At 54.4% G+C, this 25012-nt stretch overlaps 1 protein-coding gene across 4 annotated transcripts in view; it reads right to left on the minus strand.

Annotated features, from left to right (window-relative positions):
- LOC139554040 (rab11 family-interacting protein 5-like) overlaps nt 1-25012 on the minus strand; it is an 88448-nt gene that overhangs the window by 23422 nt on the left and 40014 nt on the right. For all 4 annotated transcript variants that reach the window (XM_071366944.1, XM_071366943.1, XM_071366946.1 and 1 more), the window contains exon 2: nt 23034-23551. In XM_071366944.1, the coding sequence (XP_071223045.1) occupies nt 23034-23551 (518 nt within the window). The remainder of the gene's footprint in view (nt 1-23033; nt 23552-25012) is intronic.

Raw genomic sequence — 25012 nt, forward strand, 5'->3', positions numbered from 1 at the left:
GGTGGTAAATGGTGGTAGTGGGGTGGTAGATGGTGGTAAATGGTGGTAGATGGTGGTAAATGGTGGTAGTGGAGTGGTAGATGGTGGTAGTGGGGTGGTAGATGGTGGTAGTGGGGTGGTAGTGGGGTGGTAGTGGGCTGGTAAATGGTGGTAGTGGAGTGGTAAATGGTGGTAGTGGAGTGGTAAATGGTGGTAGTGGGGTGGTAAATGTGGTAGTGGGGTGGTAAGTGTGGTAGTGGGGTGGTAGATGGTGGTAAATGGTGGTAGTGGGGTGGTAGATGGTGGTAGTGGGGTGGTAGATGGTGGTAGTAGTGGAGTGGTAGATGGTGGTTGTGGGGTGGTAGATGGTGGTAGTGGGGTGGTAGATGGTGGTAGTGGGGTCGTAGATGGTGGTAGTGGGGTCGTAGATGGTGGTAGATGGTGGTAGTGGGGTGGTAGATGGTGGTAGTGGGGTGGTAGTGGAGTGGTAGATGGTGGTAGTGGTGTGGTAGATGGCGGTAGTGGGGTGGTAGTGGAGTGGTAGATGGTGGTAGTGGGGTGGTGTTAGTGGTGTGGTAGATGGTGGTAGTGGGGTGGTGGTAGATGGTGGTAGTGGGGTGGTAGTGGAGTGGTAGATGGTGGTAGTGGTGTGGTAGATGGCGGTAGTGGGGTGGTAGATGGTGGTAGTGGGGTGGTAGATGGTGGTAGTGGGGTGGTAGATGGTGGTAGATGGTGGTAGGTGGGTGGTAGATGGTGGTAGTTGGGTGGTAGTAGTGGTGGTAGAGGGGTGGTAGATGGTGGTAGAGGGGTGGTAGAGGGGTGGTAGATGGTGGTAATGGGGTGGTAGATGGTGGTAGTGGGGTGGTAGTGGTGTGGTAGTGGGGTGGTAGATGGTGGTAGTGGGGTGGTAGATGGTGGTAGTGGGGTGGTAGATGGTGTGGTAGATGGTGGTAGTGGGGTGGTAGATGGTGGTAGTGGGGTGGTAAAATGGTGGCAGAGGGTGGTAGTGGGGTGGTAAAATGGTGGCAGAGGGGTGGTAGTGGGGTGGTAAATGGTGGTAGTGGGGTGGTAAATGTGGTAGTGGGGTGGTAGATGGTGGTAAATGGTGGTAGTGGAGTGGTAGATGGTGGTAGTGGGGTGGTAGATGGTGGTAGTGGGGTGGTAGATGGTGGTAAATGGTGGTAGTGGAGTGGTAGATGGTGGTAGTGGGGTGGTAGATGGTGGTAGTGGGGTGGTAGATGGTGGTAGTGGGGTGGTAGTGGGGTGGTAAAATGGTGGCAGAGGGGTGGTAAATGGTGGTATTGGGGTGGTAAATGTGGTAGTGGGGTGGTAGATGGTGGTAAATGGTGGTAGTGGGGTGGTAAATGGTGGTAGTGGAGTGGTAGATGGTGGTAGTGGGGTGGTAATGGTGGTAGTGGGGTGGTAGATGTGGTAGATGGTGGTAGTGGGGTGGTAGATGGTGGTAGTGGGGTGGTAGATGGTGGTAGTGGGGTGGTAGATGGTGGTAGTGGGGTGGTAGTGGAGTGGTAGACAGTGGTAGTGGGGTGGTAGATGGTGGTAGTGGGGTGGTAGATGGTGGTAGTGGTGTGGTAGATGGCGGTAGTGGGGTGGTAGATGGTGGTAGTGGGGTGGTAGATGGTGGTAGTGGGGTGGTAGATGGTGGTAGATGGTGGTAGGTGGGTGGTAGATGGTGGTAGTTGGGTGGTAGTGGGGTGGTAGATGGTGGTAGAGGGGTGGTAGATGGTGGTAGAGGGGTGGTAGAGGGGTGGTAGATGGTGGTAATGGGGTGGTAGATGGTGGTAGTGGGGTGGTAGTGGTGTGGTAGTGGGGTGGTAGATGGTGGTAGTGGGGTGGTAGATGGTGTGGTAGATGGTGGTAGTGGGGTGGTAGATGGTGGTAGTGGGGTGGTAAAATGGTGGCAGAGGGTGGTAAAATGGTGGCAGAGGGGTGGTAGTGGGGTGGTAAATGGTGGTAGTGGGGTGGTAAATGTGGTAGTGGGGTGGTAGATGGTGGTAAATGGTGGTAGTGGAGTGGTAGATGGTGGTAGTGGGGTGGTAGATGGTGGTAGTGGGGTGGTAGATGGTGGTAAATGGTGGTAGTGGAGTGGTAGATGGTGGTAGTGGGGTGGTAGATGGTGGTAGTGGGGTGGTAGATGGTGGTAGTGGGGTGGTAGTGGGGTGGTAAAATGGTGGCAGAGGGGTGGTAAATGGTGGTATTGGGGTGGTAAATGTGGTAGTGGGGTGGTAGATGGTGGTAAATGGTGGTAGTGGGGTGGTAATGGTGGTAGTGGAGTGGTAGATGGTGGTAGTGGGGTGGTAATGGTGGTAGTGGGGTGGTAGATGTGGTAGTGGGGTGGTAGATGGTGGTAGTGGGGTGGTAGATGGTGGTAGTGGGGTGGTAGATGGTGGTAGTGGGGTGGTAGTGGAGTGGTAGACAGTGGTAGTGGGGTGGTAGATGGTGGTAGTGGGGTGGTAGATGGTGGTAGTGGTGTGGTAGATGGCGGTAGTGGTGTGGTAGTGGAGTGGTAGATAGTGGTAGATGGTGGTAGTGGGGTGGTAGATGGTGGTAGTGGGGTGGTAAAATGGTGGCAGAGGGGTGGTAGTGGGGTGGTAAATGGTGGTAGTGGGGTGGTAAATGGTGGTAGTGGGGTGGTAGATGGTGGTAAAATGGTGGCAGAGGGGTGGTAGTGGGGTGGTAAATGGTGGTAGTGGAGTGGTAGACGGTGGTAGTGGAGTGGTAGACGGTGGTAGTGGGGTGGTAGATGGTGGTAGATGGTGGTAGTGGGGTGGTAGATGGTGGTAGTGGGGTGGTAGATGGTGGTAGATGGTGGTAGTGGAGTGGTAGATGGTGGTAGTGGGGTGGTAGATGGTGGTAGTGGGGTGGTAGATGGTGGTAGATGGTGGTAGTGGAGTGGTAGATGGTGGTAGTGGGGTGGTAGATGGTGGTAGATGGTGGTAGTGGGGTGGTAGATGGTGGTAGTGGGTTGGTAGATGGTGGTAGATGGTGGTAGTGGAGTGGTAGATGGTGGTAGTGGGGTGGTAGATGGTGGTAGTGGGGTGGTAGATGGTGGTAGTGGAGTGGTAGACGGTGGTAGTGGGGTGGTAGACGGTGGTAGTGGGGTGGTAGACGGTGGTAGTGGGGTGGTAGTGGAGTGGTAGATGGTGGAAGATGGTGGTAGTGGAGTGGTAGATGGTGGTAGTGGAGTGGTAGATGGTGGTAGTGGGGTGGTAGATGGTGGTAGTGGGGTGGTAGTGGAGTGGTAGATGGTGGTAGTGGGGTGGTAGATGGTGGTAGTGGGGTGGTAGATGGTGGTAGTGGGGTGGTAGTGGAGTGGTAGATGGTGGTAGTGGGGTGGTAGATGGTGGTAGACGGTGGTAGTGGGGTGGTAAATGGTGGTAAATGGGTGGTAGTGGGGTGGTTAATGGTGGTAGTGGGGTGGTAGATGGTGGTAGTGGTGTGGTAGTGGAGTGGTAGATGGTGGTAGTGGGGTGGTAGATGGTGGTAGACGGTGGTAGTGGGGTGGTAAATGGTGGTAAATGGTGGTAGTGGGGTGGTTAATGGTGGTAGTGGGGTGGTAGATGGTGGTAGTGGTGTGGTAGTGGAGTGGTAGATGGTGGTAGTGGGGTGGTAGATGGTGGTAGTGGGGTGGTAGATGGTGGTAGTGGGGTGGTAGACGGTGGTAGTGGGGTGGTAGACGGTGGTAGTGGGGTGGTAAAATGGTGGCAGAGGGGTGGTATTGGGGTGGTAAATGGTGGTAGTGGGGTGGTAAATGGTGGTAGTGGGGTGGTAAAATGGTGGCAGATGGGTGGTAGTGGGGTGGTAAATGGTGGTAGTGGGGTGGTAAATGGTGGTAGTGGGGTGGTAAATGGTGGTAGTGGGGTGGTAGATGGTGGTAGTGGGGTGGTAGATGGTGGTAGTGGGGTGGTAGATGGTGGTAGTGGGGTGGTAGATGGTGGTAGTGGGGTGGTAGATGGTGGTAGTGGAGTGGTAGATGGTGGTAGTGGGGTGGTAGATGGTGGTAGTGGGGTGGTAGATGGTGGTAGTGGGGTGGTAGTGGGGTGGTAAAATGGTGGCAGAGGGGTGGTAAATGGTGGTATTGGGGTGGTAAATGTGGTAGTGGGGTGGTAGATGGTGGTAAATGGTGGTAGTGGGGTGGTAAATGGTGGTAGTGGAGTGGTAGATGGTGGTAGTGGGGTGGTAATGGTGGTAGTGGGGTGGTAGATGTGGTAGATGGTGGTAGTGGGGTGGTAGATGGTGGTAGTGGGGTGGTAGATGGTGGTAGATGGTGGTAGTGGGGTGGTAGATGGTGGTAGTGGGGTGGTAGATGGTGGTAGTGGGGTGGTAGTGGAGTGGTAGACAGTGGTAGTGGGGTGGTAGATGGTGGTAGTGGGGTGGTAGATGGTGGTAGTGGTGTGGTAGATGGCGGTAGTGGGGTGGTAGATGGTGGTAGTGGGGTGGTAGATGGTGGTAGTGGGGTGGTAGATGGTGGTAGATGGTGGTAGGTGGGTGGTAGATGGTGGTAGTTGGGTGGTAGTGGGGTGGTAGATGGTGGTAGAGGGGTGGTAGATGGTGGTAGAGGGGTGGTAGAGGGGTGGTAGATGGTGGTAATGGGGTGGTAGATGGTGGTAGTGGGGTGGTAGTGGTGTGGTAGTGGGGTGGTAGATGGTGGTAGTGGGGTGGTAGATGGTGGTAGTGGGGTGGTAGATGGTGTGGTAGATGGTGGTAGTGGGGTGGTAGATGGTGGTAGTGGGGTGGTAAAATGGTGGCAGAGGGTGGTAGTGGGGTGGTAAAATGGTGGCAGAGGGGTGGTAGTGGGGTGGTAAATGGTGGTAGTGGGGTGGTAAATGTGGTAGTGGGGTGGTAGATGGTGGTAAATGGTGGTAGTGGAGTGGTAGATGGTGGTAGTGGGGTGGTAGATGGTGGTAGTGGGGTGGTAGATGGTGGTAAATGGTGGTAGTGGAGTGGTAGATGGTGGTAGTGGGGTGGTAGATGGTGGTAGTGGGGTGGTAGATGGTGGTAGTGGGGTGGTAGTGGGGTGGTAAAATGGTGGCAGAGGGGTGGTAAATGGTGGTATTGGGGTGGTAAATGTGGTAGTGGGGTGGTAGATGGTGGTAAATGGTGGTAGTGGGGTGGTAAATGGTGGTAGTGGAGTGGTAGATGGTGGTAGTGGGGTGGTAATGGTGGTAGTGGGGTGGTAGATGTGGTAGTGGGGTGGTAGATGGTGGTAGTGGGGTGGTAGATGGTGGTAGTGGGGTGGTAGATGGTGGTAGTGGGGTGGTAGTGGAGTGGTAGACAGTGGTAGTGGGGTGGTAGATGGTGGTAGTGGGGTGGTAGATGGTGGTAGTGGTGTGGTAGATGGCGGTAGTGGTGTGGTAGTGGAGTGGTAGATAGTGGTAGATGGTGGTAGTGGGGTGGTAGATGGTGGTAGTGGGGTGGTAAAATGGTGGCAGAGGGGTGGTAGTGGGGTGGTAAATGGTGGTAGTGGGGTGGTAAATGGTGGTAGTGGGGTGGTAGATGGTGGTAAAATGGTGGCAGAGGGGTGGTAGTGGGGTGGTAAATGGTGGTAGTGGAGTGGTAGACGGTGGTAGTGGAGTGGTAGACGGTGGTAGTGGGGTGGTAGATGGTGGTAGATGGTGGTAGTGGGGTGGTAGATGGTGGTAGTGGGGTGGTAGATGGTGGTAGATGGTGGTAGTGGAGTGGTAGATGGTGGTAGTGGGGTGGTAGATGGTGGTAGTGGGGTGGTAGATGGTGGTAGATGGTGGTAGTGGAGTGGTAGATGGTGGTAGTGGGGTGGTAGATGGTGGTAGATGGTGGTAGTGGGGTGGTAGATGGTGGTAGTGGGTTGGTAGATGGTGGTAGATGGTGGTAGTGGAGTGGTAGATGGTGGTAGTGGGGTGGTAGATGGTGGTAGTGGGGTGGTAGATGGTGGTAGTGGAGTGGTAGACGGTGGTAGTGGGGTGGTAGACGGTGGTAGTGGGGTGGTAGACGGTGGTAGTGGGGTGGTAGTGGAGTGGTAGATGGTGGAAGATGGTGGTAGTGGAGTGGTAGATGGTGGTAGTGGAGTGGTAGATGGTGGTAGTGGGGTGGTAGATGGTGGTAGATGGTGGTAGTGGGGTGGTAGTGGAGTGGTAGACGGTGGTAGTGGGGTGGTAGATGGTGGTAGTGGGGTGGTAGATGGTGGTAGTGGGGTGGTAGTGGAGTGGTAGATGGTGGTAGTGGGGTGGTAGATGGTGGTAGACGGTGGTAGTGGGGTGGTAAATGGTGGTAAATGGTGGTAGTGGGGTGGTTAATGGTGGTAGTGGGGTGGTAGATGGTGGTAGTGGTGTGGTAGTGGAGTGGTAGATGGTGGTAGTGGGGTGGTAGATGGTGGTAGACGGTGGTAGTGGGGTGGTAAATGGTGGTAAATGGTGGTAGTGGGGTGGTTAATGGTGGTAGTGGGGTGGTAGATGGTGGTAGTGGTGTGGTAGTGGAGTGGTAGATGGTGGTAGTGGGGTGGTAGATGGTGGTAGTGGGGTGGTAGATGGTGGTAGTGGGGTGGTAGACGGTGGTAGTGGGGTGGTAGACGGTGGTAGTGGGGTGGTAAAATGGTGGCAGAGGGGTGGTATTGGGGTGGTAAATGGTGGTAGTGGGGTGGTAAATGGTGGTAGTGGGGTGATAAAATGGTGGCAGATGGGTGGTAGTTGGGTGGTAAATGGTGGTAGTGGGGTGGTAAATGGTGGTAGTGGGGTGGTAAATGGTGGTAGTGGGGTGGTAGATGGTGGTAGTGGGGTGGTAGATGGTGGTAGTGGGGTGGTAGATGGTGGTAGTGGGGTGGTAGATGGTGGTAGTGGGGTGGTAGATGGTGGTAGTGGAGTGGTAGATGGTGGTAGTGGGGTGGTAGATGGTGGTAGTGGGGTGGTAAGTGTGGTAGTGGGGTGGTAGATGGTGGTAAATGGTGGTAGTGGGGTGGTAAATGGTGGTAGTGGGGTGGTAGATGGTGGTTGTGGGGTGGTAGATGGTGGTAGTGGGGTGGTAGATGGTGGTAGTGGGGTGGTAGATGGTGGCAGTGGGGTGGTAGATGGTGGTAGTGGGCTGGTAGATGGTGGTAGTGGGGTGGTAGATGGTGGTAGTGGGGTGGTAGTGGAGTGGTAGATGGTGGTAGTGGTGTGGTAGATGGCGGTAGTGGGGTGGTAGTGGAGTGGTAGATGGTGGTAGTGGTGTGGTAGATGGCGGTAGTGGGGTGGTAGATGGTGGTAGTGGGGTGGTAGATGGTGGTAGTGGGGTGGTAGATGGTGGTAGATGGTGGTAGGTGGGTGGTAGATGGTGGTAGGTGGGTGGTAGTGGGGTGGTAGATGGTGGTAGAGGGGTGGTAGATGGTGGTAGAGGGGTATTAGTGGGGTGGTAGATGGTGGTAATGGGGTGGTAGATGGTGGTAGTGGGGTGGTAGTGGTGTGTTAGTGGGGTGGTAGATGGTGGTAGTGGGGTGGTAGATGGTGGTAGTGGGGTGGTAGATGGTGTGGTAGATGGTGGTAGTGGGGTGGTAGATGGTGGTAGTGGGGTGGTAGTGGAGTGGTAGACAGTGGTAGTGGGGTGGTAGATGGTGGTAGTGGGGTGGTAGATGGTGGTAGTGGTGTGGTAGATGGCGGTAGTGGTGTGGTAGTGGAGTGGTAGATAGTGGTAGATGGTGGTAGTGGGGTGGTAGATGGTGGTAGTGGGGTGGTAAAATGGTGGCAGAGGGGTGGTAGTGGGGTGGTAAATGGTGGTAGTGGGGTGGTAAATGGTGGTAGTGGGGTGGTAGATGGTGGTAAAATGGTGGCAGAGGGGTGGTAGTGGGGTGGTAAATGGTGGTAGTGGAGTGGTAGACGGTGGTAGTGGAGTGGTAGACGGTGGTAGTGGGGTGGTAGATGGTGGTAGTGGGGTGGTAGATGGTGGTAGTGGGGTGGTAGATGGTGGTAGATGGTGGTAGTGGAGTGGTAGATGGTGGTAGTGGGGTGGTAGATGGTGGTAGTGGGGTGGTAGATGGTGGTAGATGGTGGTAGTGGAGTGGTAGATGGTGGTAGTGGGGTGGTAGATGGTGGTAGTGGGGTGGTAGACGGTGGTAGTGGGTTGGTAGATGGTGGTAGTGGAGTGGTAGATGTTGGTAGTGGGGTGGTAGATGGTGGTAGATGGTGGTAGTGGGGTGGTAGATGGTGGTAGTGGAGTGGTAGACGGTGGTAGTGGGGTGGTAGACGGTGGTAGTGGGGTGGTAGACGGTGGTAGTGGGGTGGTAGTGGAGTGGTAGATGGTGGAAGATGGTGGTAGTGGAGTGGTAGATGGTGGTAGTGGAGTGGTAGATGGTGGTAGTGGGGTGGTAGATGGTGGTAGATGGTGGTAGTGGGGTGGTAGTGGAGTGGTAGACGGTGGTAGTGGGGTGGTAGATGGTGGTAGTGGGGTGGTAGATGGTGGTAGTGGGGTGGTAGTGGAGTGGTAGATGGTGGTAGTGGGGTGGTAGATGGTGGTAGACGGTGGTAGTGGGGTGGTAAATGGTGGTAAATGGTGGTAGTGGGGTGGTTAATGGTGGTAGTGGGGTGGTAGATGGTGGTAGTGGTGTGGTAGTGGAGTGGTAGATGGTGGTAGTGGGGTGGTAGATGGTGGTAGTGGGGTGGTAGATGGTGGTAGTGGGGTGGTAGACGGTGGTAGTGGGGTGGTAGACGGTGGTAGTGGGGTGGTAAAATGGTGGCAGAGGGGTGGTATTGGGGTGGTAAATGGTGGTAGTGGGGTGGTAAATGGTGGTAGTGGGGTGGTAAAATGGTGGCAGATGGGTGGTAGTGGGGTGGTAAATGGTGGTAGTGGGGTGGTAAATGGTGGTAGTGGGGTGGTAAATGGTGGTAGTGGGGTGGTAAATGGTGGTAGTGGGGTGGTAGATGGTGGTAGTGGGGTGGTAGATGGTGGTAGTGGGGTGGTAGATGGTGGTAGTGGGGTGGTAGATGGTGGTAGTGGAGTGGTAGATGGTGGTAGTGGGGTGGTAGATGGTGGTAGTGGGGTGGTAAGTGTGGTAGTGGGGTGGTAGATGGTGGTAAATGGTGGCAGTGGGGTGGTAAATGGTGGTAGTGGGGTGGTAGATGGTGGTAGTGGGGTGGTAGATGGTGGTAGTAGTGGAGTGGTAGATGGTGGTTGTGGGGTGGTAGATGGTGGTAGTGGGGTGGTAGTGGTGTGGTAGTGGGGTGGTAGATGGTGGCAGTGGGGTGGTAGATGGTGGTAGTGGGGTGGTAGATGGTGGTAGTGGGGTGGTAGATGGTGGTAGTGGGGTGGTAGTGGAGTGGTAGATGGTGGTAGTGGTGTGGTAGATGGCGGTAGTGGGGTGGTAGTGGAGTGGTAGATGGTGGTAGTGGTGTGGTAGATGGCGGTAGTGGGGTGGTAGATGGTGGTAGTGGGGTGGTAGATGGTGGTAGTGGGGTGGTAGATGGTGGTAGATGGTGGTAGGTGGGTGGTAGATGGTGGTAGGTGGGTGGTAGATGGTGGTAGATGGTGGTAGAGGGGTGGTAGATGGTGGTAGAGGGGTGGTAGATGGTGGTAGAGGGGTATTAGTGGGGTGGTAGATGGTGGTAATGGGGTGGTAGATGGTGGTAGTGGGGTGGTAGTGGTGTGTTAGTGGGGTGGTAGATGGTGGTAGTGGGGTGGTAGATGGTGGTAGTGGGGTGGTAGATGGTGTGGTAGATGGTGGTAGTGGGGTGGTAGATGGTGGTAGTGGGGTGGTAAAATGGTGGCAGAGGGTGGTAGTGGGGTGGTAAAATGGTGGCAGAGGGGTGGTAGTGGGGTGGTAAATGGTGGTAGTGGGGTGGTAAATGTGGTAGTGGGGTGGTAGATGGTGGTAAATGGTGGTAGTGGAGTGGTAGATGGTGGTAGTGGGGTGGTAGATGGTGGTAGTGGGGTGGTAGATGGTGGTAAATGGTGGTAGTGGAGTGGTAGATGGTGGTAGTGGGGTGGTAGATGGTGGTAGTGGGGTGGTAGATGGTGGTAGTGGGGTGGTAAAATGGTGGCAGAGGGGTGGTAAATGGTGGTATTGGGGTGGTAAATGTGGTAGTGGGGTGGTAGATGGTGGTAAATGGTGGTAGTGGGGTGGTAAATGGTGGTAGTGGAGTGGTAGATGGTGGTAGTGGGGTGGTAATGGTGGTAGTGGGGTGGTAGATGGTGGTAGTGGGGTGGTAGATGTGGTAGATGGTGGTAGTGGGGTGGTAGTGGAGTGGTAGACGGTGGTAGTGGGGTGGTAGATGGTGGTAGTGGGGTGGTAGATGGTGGTAGTGGGGTGGTAGATGGCGGTAGTGGTGTGGTAGTGGAGTGGTAGATGGTGGTAGTGGGGTGGTAGATGGTGGTAGTGGGGTGGTAAAATGGTGGTAGTGGGGTGGTAAATGGTGGTAGTGGGGTGGTAGATGGTGGTAAAATGGTGGCAGAGGGGTGGTAGTGGGGTGGTAAATGGTGGTAGTGGAGTGGTAGACGGTGGTAGTGGAGTGGTAGACGGTGGTAGTGGGGTGGTAGATGGTGGTAGATGGTGGTAGATGGTGGTAGTGGAGTGGTAGATGGTGGTAGTGGGGTGGTAGATGGTGGTAGTGGGGTGGTAGATGGTGGTAGATGGTGGTAGTGGAGTGGTAGATGGTGGTAGTGGGGTGGTAGATGGTGGTAGTGGGGTGGTAGCTGGTGGTAGATGGTGGTAGTGGAGTGGTAGATGGTGGTAGTGGGGTGGTAGATGGTCGTAGATGGTGGTAGTGGGGTGGTAGATGGTGGTAGTGGGTTGGTAGATGGTGGTAGATGGTGGTAGTGGAGTGGTAGATGGTGGTAGTGGGGTGGTAGATGGTGGTAGATGGTGGTAGTGGGGTGGTAGATGGTGGTAGTGGAGTGGTAGACGGTGGTAGTGGGGTGGTAGACGGTGGTAGTGGGGTGGTAGACGGTGGTAGTGGGGTGGTAGATGGTGGTAGATGGTGGTAGTGGAGTGGTAGATGGTGGTAGTGGAGTGGTAGATGGTGGTAGTGGGGTGGTAGATGGTGGTAGATGGTGGTAGTGGGGTGGTAGATGGTGGTAGTGGGGTGGTAGTGGAGTGGTAGACGGTGGTAGTGGGGTGGTAGATGGTGGTAGTGGGGTGGTAGATGGTGGTAGTGGGGTGGTAGTGGAGTGGTAGATGGTGGTAGTGGGGTGGTAGATGGTGGTAGACGGTGGTAGTGGGGTGGTAAATGGTGGTAAATGGTGGTAGTGGGGTGGTTAATGGTGGTAGTGGGGTGGTAGATGGTGGTAGTGGTGTCGTAGATGGCGGTAGTGGTGTGGTAGTGGAGTGGTAGATGGTGGTAGTGGGGTGGTAGATGGTGGTAGTGGGGTGGTAGATGGTGGTAGTGGGGTGGTAGACGGTGGTAGTGGGGTGGTAGACGGTGGTAGTGGGGTGGTAAAATGGTGGCAGAGGGGTGGTAGTGGGGTGGTAAATGGTGGTAGTGGGGTGGTAAATGGTGGTAGTGGGGTGGTAAAATGGTGGTAGTGGGGTGGTAAATGGTGGTAGTGGGGTGGTAAATGGTGGTAGTGGGGTGGTAGATGGTGGTAGTGGGGTGGTAGATGGTGGTAGTGGGGTGGTAGATGGTGGTAGTGGGGTGGTAGATGGTGGTAGTGGGGTGGTAGATGGTGGTAGTGGAGTGGTAGATGGTGGTAGTGGGGTGGTAGATGGTGGTAGTGGGGTGGTAGGTGGTGGTAGTGGGGTGGTAGGTGGTGGTAGTGGGGTGGTAGATGGTGGTAGTGGAGTGGTAGACGGTGGTAGTGGGGTGGTAGATGGTGGTAGTGGGGTGGTAGTGGAGTGGTAGATGGTGGTAGTGGTGTGGTAGATGGCGGTAGTGGTGTGGTAGACGGTGGTAGTGGGGTGGTAAATGGTGGTAGATGGTGGCAGAGGGGTGGTAGATGGTGGTAAAATGGTGGCAGAGGGGTGGTAGTGGGGTGGTAAATGGTGGTAGTGGGGTGGTAAATGGTGGTAGTGGGGTGGTAGATGGTGGTAAAATGGTGGCAGAGGGGTGGTAGTGGGGTGGTAAATGGTGGTAGTGGGGTGGTAGACGGTGGTAGTGGAGTGGTAGACGGTGGTAGTGGGGTGGTAGATGGTGGTAGATGGTGGTAGTGGGGTGGTAGATGGTGGTAGTGGGGTGGTAGATGGTGGTAGATGGTGGTAGTGGAGTGGTAGATGGTGGTAGTGGGGTGGTAGATGGTGGTAGTGGGGTGGTAGATGGTGGTAGATGGTGGTAGTGGAGTGGTAGATGGTGGTAGTGGGGTGGTAGATGGTGGTAGATGGTGGTAGTGGGGTGGTAGATGGTGGTAGTGGGTTGGTAGATGGTGGTAGATGGTGGTAGTGGAGTGGTAGATGGTGGTAGTGGGGTGGTAGATGGTGGTAGTGGGGTGGTAGATGGTGGTAGTGGAGTGGTAGACGGTGGTAGTGGGGTGGTAGACGGTGGTAGTGGGGTGGTAGACGGTGGTAGTGGGGTGGTAGTGGAGTGGTAGATGGTGGAAGATGGTGGTAGTGGAGTGGTAGATGGTGGTAGTGGAGTGGTAGATGGTGGTAGTGGGGTGGTAGATGGTGGTAGTGGGGTGGTAGTGGAGTGGTAGACGGTGGTAGTGGGGTGGTAGATGGTGGTAGTGGGGTGGTAGATGGTGGTAGTGGGGTGGTAGTGGAGTGGTAGATGGTGGTAGTGGGGTGGTAGATGGTGGTAGACGGTGGTAGTGGGGTGGTAAATGGTGGTAAATGGTGGTAGTGGGGTGGTTAATGGTGGTAGTGGGGTGGTAGATGGTGGTAGTGGTGTGGTAGTGGAGTGGTAGATGGTGGTAGTGGGGTGGTAGATGGTGGTAGACGGTGGTAGTGGGGTGGTAAATGGTGGTAAATGGTGGTAGTGGGGTGGTTAATGGTGGTAGTGGGGTGGTAGATGGTGGTAGTGGTGTGGTAGTGGAGTGGTAGATGGTGGTAGTGGGGTGGTAGATGGTGGTAGTGGGGTGGTAGATGGTGGTAGTGGGGTGGTAGACGGTGGTAGTGGGGTGGTAGACGGTGGTAGTGGGGTGGTAAAATGGTGGCAGAGGGGTGGTATTGGGGTGGTAAATGGTGGTAGTGGGGTGGTAAATGGTGGTAGTGGGGTGGTAAAATGGTGGCAGATGGGTGGTAGTGGGGTGGTAAATGGTGGTAGTGGGGTGGTAAATGGTGGTAGTGGGGTGGTAAATGGTGGTAGTGGGGTGGTAGATGGTGGTAGTGGGGTGGTAGATGGTGGTAGTGGGGTGGTAGATGGTGGTAGTGGGGTGGTAGATGGTGGTAGTGGGGTGGTAGATGGTGGTAGTGGAGTGGTAGATGGTGGTAGTGGGGTGGTAGATGGTGGTAGTGGGGTGGTAGATGGTGGTAGTGGGGTGGTAGTGGGGTGGTAAAATGGTGGCAGAGGGGTGGTAAATGGTGGTATTGGGGTGGTAAATGTGGTAGTGGGGTGGTAGATGGTGGTAAATGGTGGTAGTGGGGTGGTAAATGGTGGTAGTGGAGTGGTAGATGGTGGTAGTGGGGTGGTAATGGTGGTAGTGGGGTGGTAGATGTGGTAGATGGTGGTAGTGGGGTGGTAGATGGTGGTAGTGGGGTGGTAGATGGTGGTAGTGGGGTGGTAGATGGTGGTAGTGGGGTGGTAGTGGAGTGGTAGACAGTGGTAGTGGGGTGGTAGATGGTGGTAGTGGGGTGGTAGATGGTGGTAGTGGTGTGGTAGATGGCGGTAGTGGGGTGGTAGATGGTGGTAGTGGGGTGGTAGATGGTGGTAGTGGGGTGGTAGATGGTGGTAGATGGTGGTAGGTGGGTGGTAGATGGTGGTAGTTGGGTGGTAGTGGGGTGGTAGATGGTGGTAGAGGGGTGGTAGATGGTGGTAGAGGGGTGGTAGAGGGGTGGTAGATGGTGGTAATGGGGTGGTAGATGGTGGTAGTGGGGTGGTAGTGGTGTGGTAGTGGGGTGGTAGATGGTGGTAGTGGGGTGGTAGATGGTGGTAGTGGGGTGGTAGATGGTGTGGTAGATGGTGGTAGTGGGGTGGTAGATGGTGGTAGTGGGGTGGTAAAATGGTGGCAGAGGGTGGTAGTGGGGTGGTAAAATGGTGGCAGAGGGGTGGTAGTGGGGTGGTAAATGGTGGTAGTGGGGTGGTAAATGTGGTAGTGGGGTGGTAGATGGTGGTAAATGGTGGTAGTGGAGTGGTAGATGGTGGTAGTGGGGTGGTAGATGGTGGTAGTGGGGTGGTAGATGGTGGTAAATGGTGGTAGTGGAGTGGTAGATGGTGGTAGTGGGGTGGTAGATGGTGGTAGTGGGGTGGTAGATGGTGGTAGTGGGGTGGTAGTGGGGTGGTAAAATGGTGGCAGAGGGGTGGTAAATGGTGGTATTGGGGTGGTAAATGTGGTAGTGGGGTGGTAGATGGTGGTAAATGGTGGTAGTGGGGTGGTAAATGGTGGTAGTGGAGTGGTAGATGGTGGTAGTGGGGTGGTAATGGTGGTAGTGGGGTGGTAGATGTGGTAGTGGGGTGGTAGATGGTGGTAGTGGGGTGGTAGATGGTGGTAGTGGGGTGGTAGATGGTGGTAGTGGGGTGGTAGTGGAGTGGTAGACAGTGGTAGTGGGGTGGTAGATGGTGGTAGTGGGGTGGTAGATGGTGGTAGTGGTGTGGTAGATGGCGGTAGTGGTGTGGTAGTGGAGTGGTAGATAGTGGTAGATGGTGGTAGTGGGGTGGTAGATGGTGGTAGTGGGGTGGTAAAATGGTGGCAGAGGGGTGGTAGTGGGGTGGTAAATGGTGGTAGTGGGGTGGTAAATGGTGGTAGTGGGGTGGTAGATGGTGGTAAAATGGTGGCAGAGGGGTGGTAGTGGGGTGGTAAATGGTGGTAGTGGAGTGGTAGACGGTGGTAGTGGAGTGGTAGACGGTGGTAGTGGGGTGGTAGATGGTGGTAGATGGTGGTAGTGGGGTGGTAGATGGTGGTAGTGGGGTGGTAGATGGTGGTAGATGGTGGTAGTGGAGTGGTAGATGGTGGTAGTGGGGTGGTAGATGGTGGTAGTGGGGTGGTAGATGGTGGTAGATGGTGGTAGTGGAGTGGTAGATGGTGGTAGTGGGGTGGTAGATGGTGGTAGATGGTGGTAGTGGGGTGGTAGATGGTGGTAGTGGGTTGGTAGATGGTGGTAGATGGTGGTAGTGGAGTGGTAGATGGTGGTAGTGGGGTGGTAGATGGTGGTAGTGGGGTGGTAGATGGTGGTAGTGGAGTGGTAGACGGTGGTAGTGGGGTGGTAGACGGTGGTAGTGGGGTGGTAGACGGTGGTAGTGGGGTGGTAGTGGAGTGGTAGATGGTGGAAGATGGTGGTAGTGGAGTGGTAGATGGTGGTAGTGGAGTGGTAGATGGTGGTAGTGGGGTGGTCGATGGTGGTAGATGGTGGTAGTGGGGTGGTAGTGGAGTGGTAGACGGTGGTAGTGGGGTGGTAGATGGTGGTAGTGGGGTGGTAGAGGGTGGTAGTGGGGTGGTAGTGGAGTGGTAGATGGTGGTAGTGGGGTGGTAGATGGTGGTAGACGGTGGTAGTGGGGTGGTAAATGGTGGTAAATGGTGGTAGTGGGGTGGTTAATGGTGGTAGTGGTGTGGTAGTGGAGTGGTAGATGGTGGTAGTGGGGTGGTAGATGGTGGTAGACGGTGGTAGTGGGGTGGTAAATGGTGGTAAATGGTGGTAGTGGGGTGGTTAATGGTGGTAGTGGGGTGGTAGATGGTGGTAGTGGTGTGGTAGTGGAGTGGTAGATGGTGGTAGTGGGGTGGTAGATGGTGGTAGTGGGGTGGTAGATGGTGGTAGTGGGGTGGTAGACGGTGGTAGTGGGGTGGTAGACGGTGGTAGTGGGGTGGTAAAATGGTGGCAGAGGGGTGGTATTGGGGTGGTAAATGGTGGTAGTGGGGTGGTAAATGGTGGTAGTGGGGTGGTAAAATGGTGGCAGATGGGTGGTAGTGGGGTGGTAAATGGTGGTAGTGGGGTGGTAAATGGTGGTAGTGGGGTGGTAAATGGTGGTAGTGGGGTGGTAGATGGTGGTAGTGGGGTGGTAGATGGTGGTAGTGGGGTGGTAGATGGTGGTAGTGGGGTGGTAGATGGTGGTAGTGGGGTGGTAGATGGTGGTAGTGGGGTGGTAGATGGTGGTAGTGGAGTGGTAGATGGTGGTAGTGGGGTGGTAGATGGTGGTAGTGGGGTGGTAAGTGTGGTAGTGGGGTGGTAGATGGTGGTAAATGGTGGTAGTGGGGTGGTAAATGGTGGTAGTGGGGTGGTAGATGGTGGTTGTGGGGTGGTAGATGGTGGTAGTGGGGTGGTAGATGGTGGTAGTGGGGTGGTAGATGGTGGCAGTGGGGTGGTAGATGGTGGTAGTGGGCTGGTAGATGGTGGTAGTGGGGTGGTAGATGGTGGTAGTGGGGTGGTAGTGGAGTGGTAGATGGTGGTAGTGGTGTGGTAGATGGCGGTAGTGGGGTGGTAGTGGAGTGGTAGATGGTGGTAGTGGTGTGGTAGATGGCGGTAGTGGGGTGGTAGATGGTGGTAGTGGGGTGGTAGATGGTGGTAGTGGGGTGGTAGATGGTGGTAGATGGTGGTAGGTGGGTGGTAGATGGTGGTAGGTGGGTGGTAGTGGGGTGGTAGATGGTGGTAGAGGGGTGGTAGATGGTGGTAGAGGGGTATTAGTGGGGTGGTAGATGGTGGTAATGGGGTGGTAGATGGTGGTAGTGGGGTGGTAGTGGTGTGTTAGTGGGGTGGTAGATGGTGGTAGTGGGGTGGTAGATGGTGGTAGTGGGGTGGTAGATGGTGTGGTAGATGGTGGTAGTGGGGTGGTAGATGGTGGTAGTGGGGTGGTAGTGGAGTGGTAGACAGTGGTAGTGGGGTGGTAGATGGTGGTAGTGGGGTGGTAGATGGTGGTAGTGGTGTGGTAGATGGCGGTAGTGGTGTGGTAGTGGAGTGGTAGATAGTGGTAGATGGTGGTAGTGGGGTGGTAGATGGTGGTAGTGGGGTGGTAAAATGGTGGCAGAGGGGTGGTAGTGGGGTGGTAAATGGTGGTAGTGGGGTGGTAAATGGTGGTAGTGGGGTGGTAGATGGTGGTAAAATGGTGGCAGAGGGGTGGTAGTGGGGTGGTAAATGGTGGTAGTGGAGTGGTAGACGGTGGTAGTGGAGTGGTAGACGGTGGTAGTGGGGTGGTAGATGGTGGTAGTGGGGTGGTAGATGGTGGTAGTGGGGTGGTAGATGGTGGTAGATGGTGGTAGTGGAGTGGTAGATGGTGGTAGTGGGGTGGTAGATGGTGGTAGTGGGGTGGTAGATGGTGGTAGATGGTGGTAGTGGAGTGGTAGATGGTGGTAGTGGGGTGGTAGATGGTGGTAGTGGGGTGGTAGACGGTGGTAGTGGGTTGGTAGATGGTGGTAGTGGAGTGGTAGATGTTGGTAGTGGGGTGGTAGATGGTGGTAGATGGTGGTAGTGGGGTGGTAGATGGTGGTAGTGGAGTGGTAGACGGTGGTAGTGGGGTGGTAGACGGTGGTAGTGGGGTGGTAGACGGTGGTAGTGGGGTGGTAGTGGAGTGGTAGATGGTGGAAGATGGTGGTAGTGGAGTGGTAGATGGTGGTAGTGGAGTGGTAGATGGTGGTAGTGGGGTGGTAGATGGTGGTAGATGGTGGTAGTGGGGTGGTAGTGGAGTGGTAGACGGTGGTAGTGGGGTGGTAGATGGTGGTAGTGGGGTGGTAGATGGTGGTAGTGGGGTGGTAGTGGAGTGGTAGATGGTGGTAGTGGGGTGGTAGATGGTGGTAGACGGTGGTAGTGGGGTGGTAAATGGTGGTAAATGGTGGTAGTGGGGTGGTTAATGGTGGTAGTGGGGTGGTAGATGGTGGTAGTGGTGTGGTAGTGGAGTGGTAGATGGTGGTAGTGGGGTGGTAGATGGTGGTAGTGGGGTGGTAGATGGTGGTAGTGGGGTGGTAGACGGTGGTAGTGGGGTGGTAGACGGTGGTAGTGGGGTGGTAAAATGGTGGCAGAGGGGTGGTATTGGGGTGGTAAATGGTGGTAGTGGGGTGGTAAATGGTGGTAGTGGGGTGGTAAAATGGTGGCAGATGGGTGGTAGTGGGGTGGTAAATGGTGGTAGTGGGGTGGTAAATGGTGGTAGTGGGGTGGTAAATGGTGGTAGTGGGGTGGTAAATGGTGGTAGTGGGGTGGTAGATGGTGGTAGTGGGGTGGTAGATGGTGGTAGTGGGGTGGTAGATGGTGGTAGTGGGGTGGTAGATGGTGGTAGTGGAGTGGTAGATGGTGGTAGTGGGGTGGTAGATGGTGGTAGTGGGGTGGTAAGTGTGGTAGTGGGGTGGTAGATGGTGGTAAATGGTGGTAGTGGGGTGGTAAATGGTGGTAGTGGGGTGGTAGATGGTGGTAGTGGGGTGGTAGATGGTGGTAGTAGTGGAGTGGTAGATGGTGGTTGTGGGGTGGTAGATGGTGGTAGTGGGGTGGTAGATGGTGGTAGTGGGGTGGTAGATGGTGGCAGTGGGGTGGTAGATGGTGGTAGTGGGGTGGTAGATGGTGGTAGTGGGGTGGTAGATGGTGGTAGTGGGGTGGTAGTGGAGTGGTAGATGGTGGTAGTGGTGTGGTAGATGGCGGTAGTGGGGTGGTAGTGGAGTGGTAGATGGTGGTAGTGGTGTGGTAGATGGCGGTAGTGGGGTGGTAGATGGTGGTAGTGGGGTGGTAGATGGTGGTAGTGGGGTGGTAGATGGTGGTAGATGGTGGTAGGTGGGTGGTAGATGGTGGTAGGTGGGTGGTAGATGGTGGTAGATGGTGGTAGAGGGGTGGTAGATGGTGGTAGAGGGGTGGTAGATGGTGGTAGAGGGGTATTAGTGGGGTGGTAGATGGTGGTAATGGGGTGGTAGATGGTGGTAGTGGGGTGGTAGTGGTGTGTTAGTGGGGTGGTAGATGGTGGTAGTGGGGTGGTAGATGGTGGTAGTGGGGTGGTAGATGGTGTGGTAGATGGTGGTAGTGGGGTGGTAGATGGTGGTAGTGGGGTGGTAAAATGGTGGCAGAGGGTGGTAGTGGGGTGGTAAAATGGTGGCAGAGGGGTGGTAGTGGGGTGGTAAATGGTGGTAGTGGGGTGGTAAATGTGGTAGTGGGGTGGTAGATGGTGGTAAATGGTGGTAGTGGAGTGGTAGATGGTGGTAGTGGGGTGGTAGATGGTGGTAGTGGGGTGGTAGATGGTGGTAAATGGTGGTAGTGGAGTGGTAGATGGTGGTAGTGGGGTGGTAGATGGTGGTAGTGGGGTGGTAGATGGTGGTAGTGGGGTGGTAAAATGGTGGCAGAGGGGTGGTAAATGGTGGTATTGGGGTGGTAAATGTGGTAGTGGGGTGGTAGATGGTGGTAAATGGTGGTAGTGGGGTGGTAAATGGTGGTAGTGGAGTGGTAGATGGTGGTAGTGGGGTGGTAATGGTGGTAGTGGGGTGGTAATGGTGGTAGTGGGGTGGTAGATGTGGTAGATGGTGGTAGTGGGGTGGTAGTGGAGTGGTAGACGGTGGTAGTGGGGTGGTAGATGGTGGTAGTGGGGTGGTAGATGGTGGTAGTGGGGTGGTAGATGGCGGTAGTGGTGTGGTAGTGGAGTGGTAGATGGTGGTAGTGGGGTGGTAGATGGTGGTAGTGGGGTGGTAAAATGGTGGTAGTGGGGTGGTAAATGGTGGTAGTGGGGTGGTAGATGGTGGTAAAATGGTGGCAGAGGGGTGGTAGTGGGGTGGTAAATGGTGGTAGTGGAGTGGTAGACGGTGGTAGTGGAGTGGTAGACGGTGGTAGTGGGGTGGTAGATGGTGGTAGATGGTGGTAGATGGTGGTAGTGGAGTGGTAGATGGTGGTAGTGGGGTGGTAGATGGTGGTAGTGGGGTGGTAGATGGTGGTAGATGGTGGTAGTGGAGTGGTAGATGGTGGTAGTGGGGTGGTAGATGGTGGTAGTGGGGTGGTAGCTGGTGGTAGATGGTGGTAGTGGAGTGGTAGATGGTGGTAGTGGGGTGGTAGATGGTCGTAGATGGTGGTAGTGGGGTGGTAGATGGTGGTAGTGGGTTGGTAGATGGTGGTAGATGGTGGTAGTGGAGTGGTAGATGGTGGTAGTGGGGTGGTAGATGGTGGTAGATGGTGGTAGTGGGGTGGTAGATGGTGGTAGTGGAGTGGTAGACGGTGGTAGTGGGGTGGTAGACGGTGGTAGTGGGGTGGTAGACGGTGGTAGTGGGGTGGTAGATGGTGGTAGATGGTGGTAGTGGAGTGGTAGATGGTGGTAGTGGAGTGGTAGATGGTGGTAGTGGGGTGGTAGATGGTGGTAGATGGTGGTAGTGGGGTGGTAGATGGTGGTAGTGGGGTGGTAGTGGAGTGGTAGACGGTGGTAGTGGGGTGGTAGATGGTGGTAGTGGGGTGGTAGATGGTGGTAGTGGGGTGGTAGTGGAGTGGTAGATGGTGGTAGTGGGGTGGTAGATGGTGGTAGACGGTGGTAGTGGGGTGGTAAATGGTGGTAAATGGTGGTAGTGGGGTGGTTAATGGTGGTAGTGGGGTGGTAGATGGTGGTAGTGGTGTCGTAGATGGCGGTAGTGGTGTGGTAGTGGAGTGGTAGATGGTGGTAGTGGGGTGGTAGATGGTGGTAGTGGGGTGGTAGATGGTGGTAGTGGGGTGGTAGACGGTGGTAGTGGGGTGGTAGACGGTGGTAGTGGGGTGGTAAAATGGTGGCAGAGGGGTGGTAGTGGGGTGGTAAATGGTGGTAGTGGGGTGGTAAATGGTGGTAGTGGGGTGGTAAAATGGTGGTAGTGGGGTGGTAAATGGTGGTAGTGGGGTGGTAAATGGTGGTAGTGGGGTGGTAGATGGTGGTAGTGGGGTGGTAGATGGTGGTAGTGGGGTGGTAGATGGTGGTAGTGGGGTGGTAGATGGTGGTAGTGGGGTGGTAGATGGTGGTAGTGGAGTGGTAGATGGTGGTAGTGGGGTGGTAGATGGTGGTAGTGGGGTGGTAGGTGGTGGTAGTGGGGTGGTAGGTGGTGGTAGTGGGGTGGTAGATGGTGGTAGTGGAGTGGTAGACGGTGGTAGTGGGGTGGTAGATGGTGGTAGTGGGGTGGTAGTGGAGTGGTAGATGGTGGTAGTGGTGTGGTAGATGGCGGTAGTGGTGTGGTAGACGGTGGTAGTGGGGTGGTAAATGGTGGTAGATGGTGGCAGAGGGGTGGTAGATGGTGGTAAAATGGTGGCAGAGGGGTGGTAGTGGGGTGGTAAATGGTGGTAGTGGGGTGGTAAATGGTGGTAAAATGGTGGCAGAGGGGTGGTAGTGGGGTGGTAAATGGTGGTAGTGGGGTGGTAAATGGTGGTAAAATGGTGGCAGAGGGGTGGTAGTGGGGTGGTAAATGGTGGTAGTGGGGTGGTAAATGGTGGTAAATGGTGGTAAAATGGTGGTAGTGGGGTGGTAAATGGTGGTAGTGGGGTGGTAGATGGTGGTAAAATGGTGGTAAAATGGTGGCAGATGGGTGGTAGTGAGGTGGTAAATGGTGGTAGTGGGGTGGTAAATGGTGGTAAATGGTGGTAAAATGGTGGCAGAGGGGTGGTATTGGGGTGGTAAATGGTGGTAGTGGGGTGGTAAATGGTGGTAAATGGTGGTAAAATGGTGGCAGAGGGGTGGTAGTGGGGATGGTAAATGGTGGTAGTGGGGTGGTAAATGGTGGTAGTGGAGTGGTAGATGGTGGTAGTGGGGTGGTTGATGGTGGTAGTGGAGTGGTAGGAGAACGCTACCTGCCTGAATGCATAGTGCACACTGTAAAATTTGGTGGATGAGAAATAGTGGGCTGGGGCTGTTTTTCATGGTTCGGGCCCCTTAGTTCCAGTGAAGGGACATCTTAACGCTACAGCGTACAATGACATTCTAGTGCTTCCAACTTTGTGGCAACAGTTTGGGGAAGACCGGGAGGTGCCAGGCGCAACGGTTTGAGTGTGTCAAGAACTGCAATGCTGCTGGGTTTTTTACACGCTCAACTGTTTCCCGTGGCTATCGGGAATGCTCCAGCACCAAAAGGACATCCAGACAACTTGATACAACTGTGGGAAGCATTGGAGTCAACATGGACCAGCATCCCTGTGGAACGCTTGACACCTTGTTGAGTCCATGCCCCTCAATATTAGGAAGGTGTTCATAATGTTTTGTACACTTAGATATCTATCTATCTATCTCTCAGTGGAGGCTGGTGGGGAGGAGCGACAAACTTTCAACCGGTTCTCCCCATTAAGCAACGAATCGGAGGCTGGTCTCTCTTTCTCCTGTTATTGGGTCTGAGCCGCCGAAGCCTCCCACCATTAGCTCTGACAAATTGAAACCCTAGTCATTAGCGACTCCATTACCCGCAGTATTAGCCTTAAAACGAATCACCCAGCGATCATACACTGTTTACCAGGGGGCAGGGCTACCGACGTTAAGGCTAATCTGAAGATGGTGCTGGCTAAAACTGCAGAGCGTAGAGTATAGGAATATTGTTATCCACGTTGGCACCAACGATGTTAGGATAAAACAGTCAGAGGTCACCAAGCACAACATAGCTTCAGCGTGTAAATTAGCTAGAAAGATGTGTTGGCATCGAGAAATTGCCTCTGGCCCCCTAGCAGTTAGGGGGAGTGATGAGCTCTACAGCTGTCTCTCACAACTCTCTCCCTCTCTCCCTCCCGGAGGACCTGAGGACCAAGCCTCAGCACTACCTGGCCTGATGACTCCTTGCTGTCCCCAGTCCACCTGGTCGTGCTGCTGCTCTAGTTTCAACTGTTCTGCCTGCGGCTATGGAACCCTGACCTGTTCACCGGACGTGCTACCTTGTCCCGGACCTGCTGTTTTTGACTGAGTGACTCTCTTTTTCTCTACCTCTCAAATGCTCGGCTATGATAAGCCTACGGACATTTAGTCCTGAGGTACTGACCTGTTGCACCCTCTACAACCACTGACTATTATTTGACCCTGCTGGTCAACTATAAACACTTGAACATCTTGAAGAAAAATCTGGCCTTAACGGGCCATGTACTCTTATTATATTCCACTAGAAGGAATAACTAGGTATATATGATGGTTTCCTCTCACCAGGGCTGTCTGCTGTGAAGTTGCTGCTGTTGCTAGGCGAGTTAGACAGGTCAGACACCACTACAGAGATCCCAGCGGTGGGACTGAGACTCCCTCCCCTCGACGACGACTCACTACTCTCCGACCCTAGCGACGTGCTCGACCTCGTATCAGACGACTTCCTCAGTTTCCCTCGCAGGAAGAAGTTCCTCATCTTACTCCTCCGCCCCTCCCCTCCTTCGTCGTCCTCATAGTCTTCCTCCCCGCCGCCATCGCTCGGCAACCGGTTCCTCATGCGGGAAACGGGGCCGTAGCCGCTCACAATAGTGGAGGCAGAGTCTTCATCAGAGTCCTTGCTGCTCCTCTTCTTGCCCTTGATGCGGTCCTTGATCTTGCCGAAGGTGGACCGGGGCTTGTCCTTACCCAGGGAGAGGTCGTACATGCTGGCTGTCAGATTGTTCTTGGTGAACTGCACCGTCACCTGGATGTCCCCTCGTTCCTTCTCCTTCTTCCCAGTCTTGGAGTTCAACTTGTACCACCTGGAACAGAGAGAGGGACAAGAACAAGATCACTTCAGACTGGATCATATGTAGAGGGCTTAATGAGCAAGGATTTGTTCTAGTTCAATAGGTAGAGATGGCAAGAGAGATTTCTAAACATACAAATACCAGTCAAAAGTTTGGACAAACCTACTCATTCAAGGTTTTTTAAATTTTATTACTAGAATAATATTGACGATATCAAAACTATGAAATAACACATATGGAATCATGTCGTAACCAAAAAAGTATTAAACAAATCCAAATATATTTTAGATTCTTTAAAGTAGCCACCCTTTGCCTTGATGACAGCTTTGCACACTCTTAGCATTCTCTCAACCAGCTTCACCTGGAATGCTTTTCCAACAATCTTGAAGGAGTTCCCACATGCTGAGCACTTGTTGGCTGCTTTTCCTTCACTCTGCGGTCATCCCAAACCATCTCTATTGGGTTGAGGTCGGGTGACTCTGATGAAGACTCTGCCTCCACTATTGTGAGCGGCTACGGCCCCGTTTCCCGCATGAGGAACCGGTTGCCGAGCGATGGCGGCGGGGAGGAAGACTATGAGGACGACGAAGGAGGGGAGGGGCGGAGGAGTAAGATGAGGAACGTCACCCCGCTCCTCCGCTCTCTCCACTGGCTTCCAGTTGAAGCTCGCATCCGCTACAAGACCATGGTGCTTGCCTACGGAGCTGTGAGGGGAATGGCACCTCCGTACCTTCAGGCTCTGATCAGGCCCTACACCCAAACAAGGGCACTGCGTTCATCCACCTCTGGCCTGCTCGCCTCCCTACCTCTGAGGAAGTACAGTTCCCGCTCAGCCCAGTCAAAACTGTTCGCTGCTCTGGCACCCCAATGGTGGAACAAACTCCCTCACGACGCCAGGTCAGCGGAGTCAATCACCACCTTCCGGAGACACCTGAAACCCCACCTCTTTAAGGAATACCTAGGATAGGATAAAGTAATCCTTCTAACCCCCCCCCCCCCCCTTAAAAGAGTTAGATGCACTATTGTAAAGTGGTTGTTCCACTGGATATCATAAGGTGAATGCACCAATTTGTAAGTCGCTCTGGATAAGAGCGTCTGCTAAATGACTTAAATGTAAATGTAAATGTGATTGTGGAGGCAAGGTCATCTGATAGACCCTTTCACAGCCTGGAGATGAGTTGGGTCAATATCCTGTTGAAAAACAAATGATAGTCCCACTAAGCGCAAACCAGATGGGATGCAAAGCACCCCCACACCATCACACCTCCTCCTCCATGCTTCACGGTGGGAACCACACGTGCAGAGATCATCCGTTCACCTACTCTGCATCTCACAAAGACACGGCAATTGGAACCAAAAATCTCAAATTTGTTCTCATCAGACAAAAAGGACAGATTTCCACGGTTCTAATGTCCATTGCTCATGTTTCTTGGCCCAACCAAGTCTCTTATTATTGATGTCCTTTAGTAATAG

This window comes from Salvelinus alpinus, chromosome 25, assembly GCF_045679555.1.
Source record: "Salvelinus alpinus chromosome 25, SLU_Salpinus.1, whole genome shotgun sequence".
NCBI classification, from domain to species: Eukaryota; Metazoa; Chordata; class Actinopteri; order Salmoniformes; family Salmonidae; genus Salvelinus; species Salvelinus alpinus.